This window comes from Hypanus sabinus, chromosome 9, assembly GCF_030144855.1.
Source record: "Hypanus sabinus isolate sHypSab1 chromosome 9, sHypSab1.hap1, whole genome shotgun sequence".
NCBI lineage: Eukaryota > Metazoa > Chordata > Chondrichthyes > Myliobatiformes > Dasyatidae > Hypanus > Hypanus sabinus.
Genome location: NC_082714.1, coordinates 31,530,001 through 31,538,813, shown reverse-complemented (window position 1 = coordinate 31,538,813; position 8,813 = coordinate 31,530,001). Strand labels below are relative to the sequence as shown.

At 35.8% G+C, this 8,813-nt stretch overlaps 1 protein-coding gene across 1 annotated transcript; it reads right to left on the bottom strand.

Moving 5' to 3' along the window:
* Positions 1-2,913: 2,913 nt before the first annotated feature.
* LOC132398805 (protein PERCC1) lies at positions 2,914-3,759 on the bottom strand. The gene has a single exon (XM_059978649.1). The coding sequence runs from the start codon at positions 3,757-3,759 to the stop codon at positions 2,914-2,916; it is 846 nt and encodes a 281-aa protein (XP_059834632.1).
* Between the last annotated feature and the right edge of the window lie 5,054 nt (positions 3,760-8,813).

The window sequence follows — 8,813 nt, the reverse complement described above, 5'->3', positions numbered from 1 at the left end:
ATGTCAATGATTTGGATGATGGAATTGATGGCTTTGTGGCCAAGTTTGTGGATGATACAAAATTAGGTGGAAAGGTAGGTAACGCTGAGGATGCAGGGAGCATAAAGAAGGACCTAGACAGATTAGGAAAATGGGCAAAGAAGAGGCAGATGGAATACAGTGTTGGGAAATGTGTGGTCACGCACTTTGGTAGTAGAAATAAAGGTGCAGACTACTTTCTTAATGGGGAGAAAAATAAAAAAATCAGAGGTGGAAGGGGACTTGGGAGTCCTTGTTCAGAATTCCCTAAAGGTTGACTTGCAGTTTGAATCAGTGATAAGGAAGGCAAATGTAAAGTTAGCCTTCATTTTGAGAGGACGAGAATATAAAAGCAAGAACATAATGCTGAGGATTTATAAAGCATTGGTCATACCTTACCTGGAGTATTGTGAGCAGTTTTAGGCCCCTTATCTAAGAAAAAATATGCTGGCTCTGGAGAGGGTTCAGAGGAGGTTCATAAGAATGAGTTTGGGAATGAAAAGGTCAACATACTGTATGAGGAGTATTTGATGGCTTTGGGCCTTAATCATGAGTTCAGAAGAATGGGGAGGGGTTCTTATTGAAACCTATTGAATATTGAAAGGCGTAGATAGAATGGACATGAAGAAGCTGTTTCTTTAGTGGTGAAGTCTATTACAAGAGGACACAGCCTTAGAATAGAAGGGCGTCCATCTAGAACAGAGATGAGGAGGAGTTTCTTTAGCTAGAGGGTGGTGAACTTGTGGAATACAATGTCAAGGACGGCCGTGGAGGCTGTCATTAAGTACATTTTAAGCAGTGGTTGATAGGATCTTGATTAGTCAGGGCATCAAAGGTTATGGGGGGAAGGCATGAGAATGGGTTTGAGAGGATAATAAATCAGCGATTGTGGAATGGCTGAGCAGACTTGATGGGCCAAAAAGCCTAATTCTGCTCCTGTGTCTGATGGTCTAAATCACTCAGTGATGCTTTAGTGTTAGTCTAATCTGAAGACACTGTATATATTTCTGCTCACAATCTCTAATCTGTACAACTAAGATGTTTTTAAACAGTTGAGGGTTTGACTTAAATTTTAAAAATGACTCATTGATGCTTCTGATGTCAAGTCTTCTGTTATTTCCAGATTGGAATTTATTAAGTATTTGAGACAAACAGCAAATGTTGTGTAAACAAGAAGTATTTGTTAAAGTGTTCTGTGCTGATACCCCAGAGAAATATCAAATATTTCCCATAGGTGAATTTGCTCCTGAAGATTTAGTTGCTTCTTACTTCAGTTAACTGATGCTCTGATTCAGATTGGTTTCCAGAATCTGAATCTGAATCAGTTTTGTTATCAATGACTTGTATGATGTAAAGTTATATAATGCGGCAAGCTTTTCATTCTATCTTGGTACATGTGACAATAATAAAGCAATTCGAAATCCAATTTCAAAACTTGTTGTTATGTGGCAGCAGTATTGTGCAGAAGCATCCAATTTCACCTCATATAGGACTTTGATAATTATTCTGATTTTGGTAACATGTCTGATTCGGAGAATCTTTTTATTTAATTAGAAAGCAACTCAGTCTTCAGTTGTATGTTTTCATCCATTCTATTTACCTGAAAAAGATTTTAAAATATTTTCAAATCTCAAATTTTTAATGGAATCTAATATTCTACTGTTTTTCATTAAGTAGTTAGAATACTGTAGGTCTAAAGTGTTGTAAAGGTTGACAGACAGACAGACATACTTTATTGATCCCGAGGAAAATTGGGTTTTGTTACAGTCGAATAGTAGTAAGAATAGTATAGTATAGAATAGTATAGAAATATAACAATATAAAACCATAAATAAATAAATAATAATAGGTAAATTATGCCAAATGGAAATAAGTCCAGGACCAGCCTATTGGCTCAGGGTGTCTGACACTCTGAGAGAGGAGTTGTAAAGTTTGATGGCCACAGGTAGGAATGACTTCCTATGACACTCAGTGTTGCATCTCGGTGGAATGAGTCTCTGGCTGAATGTACTCCTGTGCCTAACCAGTACATTATGGAGTGGATGGGAGACATTGTCCAAAATGGCTTGCAACTTGGACAGCATCTTGGATTTTTCATTAAGTAGGTAGAATAGTGTAGGTCTAAAGCGTTGTAAAGGTTGCAATGTTTTATGAAAGCCTTGACAGACAAGAACAATTCATTAAAGGAAAAACTCTTCTGTGTTTGATCTGACATTTAAGTAAAAATGCACATTTACAATGCAAGGGAACTGGGTAAATATAAAAAGCCAATACTGTAGACACTGAAAACCTGAAACTATTTCTGGTATTAATCCTAGTTCTAAAGTAGATGACATGTTGATAATTTGCTTAACTGTTGCTGACTGTCCTATTATTCTACCTATATGACAACAGACCTCACCAGTGCTAAAGAAAATAGATGGAAGTTTGAAAAATTGTTTTAATTTCAACATCAATAATTGTATCATCACATAAGCAACTTGATCAGACATGCTCTGGTAACAGTTTATTAAAACGCAATAGTCTACGTATTTACATGTCAATATAAATAAGTAACAATAATACTTACAATTTCATCACTTAGTTGATATCCAAATATATAAAACACAATACAAAATTTGAATGCCAATAAATTACAGATAATCTTCAGGAAAATTCAATGGAATGATTGCAGCAATTTTTCTGTGATGCTAATAGTTTCAAATTTTCTTTCATTTTCCATTAATCATTCATAGGACATATTCTTCAAATAAGGTAGAGAATTACTTTAAAGTTAGCAAAAATAATAATTTTAGGAAATACCCTTATAGCTAAATACTTAAGATCTTAGAAGGATAGCAGAAACATGAGCACTCAGGCATTTAATAAGAGATTTATGAAAAATCACTATTTGCACTATAAAGCCTGATAAGGTTCAGATTCCAGTGACTGTCTATTTATTTCAATTGGGATTTCTCTAGTAACTTGGAGTTCTTGTCCATTTGATTCTGAAGTCCAATTGGCCAGAAGATCACTAAAATCAGGTGTGCTGGTATGAAGGATGCAGCTAGGCACAAGAGAAACAGGCTCTTTCCAAAAAGATGAAGGAAGCTTTCGTCTGTGCATTGGGATTACATTGGCATACTTCTGATCCAGTTTTTGCATCCTGCTGTCTTTCCTCTTCAAGGTTGATAGTTTCATGTATTTGTATAAACCATATTCAAAAAGTTCTGCCAGGGGACCTAATTTTTTAATGCTTTCTCTGTCACAGATTAATTTCAGTGCCTGAGTGTCTATTTCTTTGGGTTGCAGTAAAGATACGTTTGGTTCCTCCTCTTCTTGATCTCCATCTTGTGCAATTTTTATGAGGTCTGCATAGTATAGCTCTCTACCTGATTTACCAGAATAAAACCTGTCTTCATAGATATTGCAAGAATCAGGATCATCATCTTTGCTTTTCCTACCAAAGTACTTCTGAATATCATTGTTGATTAACTCAGTAAACCTTAGTAGCTGCAATGTGGTTTTGGTGCAGTTTGCTGCAGGAGTAAATGACAGGTGCATTACACTGTAGTTTTCACCTCCAGTGCATTTCCTAATGCTTCCTGAATTCTGTTCTTCACTGTTATCCTCTAGTTCTTCCTCTTCCTCAGACGTTTCCTGGAAATCCGTGTCCTGGTGAACATCGAGATTTAGAAAAGGAAGCTGAAAGGCTTGTGTTAGTCTAAAATCAGACATGTTCTTTATCACACCTGCTGCCATTGCGTGCTTATCTTGGTTCTGTTTTTTTGATTGTAACTGCCCTGTGTACAATTTAAAAAGATACAGTATATTGCCATGATTTTGCAATGTTATCAATCTGATATCAAGACACACACACACACACACACACACACACACACACACTGCAGGTAACAGTTGTTTCTACATAGAAAAATTGATTATCAATAAACTTGAATCATTAATCTGGGAGATGGTGTAATAAAACAGTGACTTCTATGTTCCATTAAAAGCAGTTTAATATGAATCAAATAACTTCAAACCTTATTAAATGTACACCTCTTAACGAATTCTAATACAGACTTTCATTAGATTTTAACATGTTGGTTTGTTACTTGAAAAGTCTGTCTTATATTTGAATAATTCTCATAAATTGACTTTATGAAGTTCACATTTCCTTAACAACAACAGTGTGTTTTATAGTACAGCATCTAAAGAATTAACAATTTTCATCATGTTTATCACTATGTCACCACTAATCCTTAAATCTCATGCAACAGGAGTTGCTGAGAGCTTTACGTTTGTTTAATGGTTCAGAAGATCTTTTACAAAATTGGTAACAAGGTAATGGCTCTTACCTGAATTATACCGTCACACTGGAAAAGCACACCAAAGAGCTACCCTGCCTTAATAGCAGTTCCACACCTGTGATTAATGCATTTATAGTTTTGCATGGACTGACTTTTGACAAATATTTGGTGGGAGTATTGTAATAGTAGACTTTGTAAACAGAGCTTCGGTTTGTTTTAGCACCCAGCAACCAGAGAGTGTTGAAGAAAGCAAATCAGAGGGACGGAAGATAGGCTTTAGCTTAATGGCCTGCTTGCCAGGGAATTTTCAAGTGCTGTTCCTGTAAATTCAGCTATTAAATCTCCATGTCACAGATGCTAAACTGGCTTCACACTTGGCCAAAGGATTTTTATCAACTCTTCTGATTTGTGCTCAAATCAGGTGAGTCAAATAGGCGTAAAATTGAATTTCATGGTATTTTGACTTATTGAGTAGGCACAGTTAAGAAACATAATTGTTATTACACAATCGGTGTTTAAAGAGGATAGGGAGCAATAATTTAGAAAACTAGTACACGATCAAATGCACTGCCAATGGTTTGAGAATCATCAATTCTTCTAAGTAGCAAAGCATACAGTATGGCTTAAATTTAAAACAAGCTAATTAATGGATGTTTTAAAATATTGTATGAATATTTATTTTACAAAGTTGTTGACCAAAGGACGCAGTTACCTTTTAATAAAAATAGAGTTAAAAGATACTTCTCAGAATATGAAAATACTACTTCATTTAAAGCACTTCCATCATTCTGGCATTGGCCTACTCCTTTTGAATGCAAGCAGTACTTTCCTATTTCCTATCTTTACGTTGTCTATCATTGACATCTTCAGGAACATATCAGATTCCACACATCTTGTATCTCTTTTTTATTTTGATGTATTATGTAACTTACCAGTATTTAATCTTAGCCTAAGGTCATCTGCTGAAATCCTTCACCCTTCATTAATTCTGTATTTAACGCTTCCACTTCTCTATGTCTATCTTCTCACTTTATTGATCTCTGTAAGATTTCAGCTCACTCAAAGGTTTTCTTCCTTTTTCCTAGGTTGAATCAAGTCTGTCATTCTCGATTGTTGTGCTTTCCAATCTGTATTTGTTCCTGGTTCAGCAACATTCAATATTAATATTTTCATATTTTTCTTCAAAATCCCTCTTTTCCCCATCTATGAAACCTCCACCAGGCCTACTGCCCATTAAGAGTCAAAGAATGCTCCAAATATGGCCTCTTGCAAACCACTGATTTTTATTGCTCCGCTTTGAGAATCATGCATTTGACATTACCTGTAAGCTTCAGATTTTCCTTTCTAAGCCTCTCCATTTCTCTACTTTTAGAATATTCCTCAAAGTCCAAGTTCCTGGTCACCACTCCTCATTATTTCAATATGGGGATGGATATCCAATTTTGTTCATTTTTTAAGTATCTTATTGTGTTTTGCTGCTTTTAAAGTGTTATAGAAAGGCAAATTATTGCTCATTGACCTAACCTGTCTTTGACAGGATATTTATTGATTGATTGAAGAATATAAGAATGGAAGCAAGTGGAAGAATTTGGATTTTAAACCCTCCAGTACACTGTTATTAAGGGTGAGGGAGTTTTGAATTTCAAGTGTTTATAGCCTTAAATATTGTAATTTCAAGCACATTTTAAATAACTAATCTAGGACAGAGCTTCAATTTAATAATTGTGAAATTTTTGTTTTAATAATATGAATCTTATTTAAAACTTAAACTGCAATTTTATTTTTTGAGTTTATAACTCTTGAGTTTTACCAAAACAGAGCAGATTTCCTGAAGTTGTTGTGGGATAGTCATTTATGCAGTCATTTATTCTACTACTGGAGAAGAAAACTTTGATTTTAAACCTCCGCTGACTTACAGCCATACCCACTCATGGGAAAGGCTTCAGGAGTAAACCCCGAGGAAGAAATCTAGAGCCGGGTCCCTAAGGCAGTTTGATGTTGTTTACAACTTAATTCTGGCAACCGCTGCGATGACACTGGTGCCAATCTTTATCGGCTCTTTCCCTTCCCTTGGACCACACCAGGGACGTGGAGAGGGGAACTCGCTGCATGAGTAACAGCCGATTCTTCAAATCTTTCCATCCTGGCTGCAACCTGGAGAGGACACAGTCCATCAGAGGTGTAAAGCAATGATCCCCTGGGATCGACGGCTGCCTACTATTTCTAATACTTACATAGGCAACCTTTGGAAGAGGTAATTGACTAGTGACTAATGACTAGTGGTGTTTCTTAGGGGGTTAGTATTAGCACCACTACTTTTAACATTATTTGCCAATGATTTAGATAATGGAATTGATTTTTTTGTTGCAAAGCTTGTGGATGATACAAAGACAGGTGGAGGGGTAGGTAATGCTGAGGAAGGAATGTGATTGCAGCAGGACTTAAACAACTTGGAAGAATGGGCAAAAAAGTGGCAGATGGAATACAGTATTTGGAAATGTATGATAATGCATTTTGGTAAAAGGAACAATAGTGTGGACTGTTATCTAAATGGGGAGAAGATTCAAACATCAGAGGTGCGGAGAGACTTAGGAGTCCTCGTGCAAGACTCCCAGAAGGTTAATTTACAGGTTGAGTCTGTTGGCAAATGCAATGTTAGCATTTATTTCAAAGGGACTAGAATATAAAAGCAAGGAGATAATGCTGAACCTTTATAAGACACTAGTCAGGCCGCACATGTGGTATTGTCAAACAGTTTTGGGCCCCATATCTCAGAAAGGATGTGTTGTCATTGGTGAGAATCCAGAGGAGGTTCATGAGGATGATTTTGGGAATGAAGGAGTTAACATATGAGGAGCATTTGGCAGCTTTGGGCCTGTACTCACTGGAATTTAGAAGAATGTGGGGGGATCTCATTGAAATCTACCGAATGTTGAAAGGACTTGATAGGGTGGATATGAAGAACATGTTTCCTATGGTTGGGGTATCCAGAACTACAGGGCACAGTCTCAAAATTGAGGGCAAATCCTTTAGAATAGGTAAGGAAGAACTTTTTTTAGACAGAGAGTAGTAAATCTGTGGAATGCTCTGCTACAGACTGTGGTGGAAGTCCAGTCCATGGGTATTTTTTACGTGGAAGTTGATAGTTTTCAGATCAGTCAGGGCATCAAAGGATATGGTGAGATAGCAGGTTGAGTGGGATCCGGGATCAGCCATATTGGAATGGTGGAGCAGACTTGATGAGCTGAATGGCCTAATCTTGCTCCAATGTCTTATGGTCTTACAGTAATAGCATTATTTTTATCTCTGGTTCTGCAGATGGACACACCCACAGAGTTAGTCTTTATTATTTCAAAATACCCCACGAATTGGATAATAGGCAAGAAGAATGTGAAAAAGAGTTGTGAAGGTAGTGTGGAAAATGATTTCAAAATTCAAATTATAAAACAATCCTTTTTGTTCAAGTTGTGGACTACATGTTATACTATCTTGATGTAATAGACTTTCTTATCTCAGACTATAATCAATATAGTTTGAGTCTGGATTGAAGACATTTGCATTCAGGTTTTTGAATTTACAAATTTGGCCTCAGAGTAATAACTATTTATTACTATTTAAGAATATTCAAAAAAAACATTCATTGCTATTTAAGAATACTTTAAAAGAAGATTACATTCCATACCAACCATTCCATTCTTTCAGTTTCACAAACAAATCAAACAGATTCAATAAAGAAGTTGTTCTCCTCAGATTACCTTCTCAAATTCTGTCATAATGGTCAAATTGCTTCATTGGGACAACAAAGATTCATTTTGGAGACCAGTTATAAAAATGAAGCTAAGAGAATGCCTGACCTTTGTAACTATTGGAAGAATAGAAAAAAAACCAAGGAGTTAAAAAATCATCAGAAAACATAGTACTACACACATGATTGTTACTCCTGCTTGGCCTTTTTCCTGCTCCTGTTTTCTCATGTTCTTATATTTAAAAGATATTCAGAAGTATTATAATAATTGAAACCTGAAAGACACGCCTAACAGTACTTTATTACAAATTACTACAAACAGTACTACAAATTTGTACTTTATTTGCTCTGTTGACATTTATTAGTTCCTTTGGTACAGTAATATACTGGATGTTAAGGATTAACTAGAGTAGGTAGCATATTTTTCATCTTGAGAAGAGACCTATGAAGATTACAATGGTATTAGCAGTATTTGTGTGCACTTGTGGTACAAGCTGTGTCAGATTCCACACTGATGAAGGTATTAATATTACATAATCAACAATCACCAGAGAAATACGATACAATGCAACCAAGTCAAGACATCAATTAGTATTCATTGGACTTAATATAATTTCTTCTGTTATATACCAATAGGTGAATACACTGTATGCAGCAGGAAAGATTCCCTATGTCTCAGTGTCAGTCATTTAAAAATATCACGAACAGCTTATATGTTCATGATAAGTTGAGTTCTTGTTAGTTCTACAAACTTTTTCTTT

Excerpts from the sequence above, each read along its gene's own strand:
- LOC132398805 (XM_059978649.1), bottom strand. The coding sequence starts at position 3,759 with ATGGCAGCAGGTGTGATAAAGAACATGTCTGATTTTAGACTAACACAA.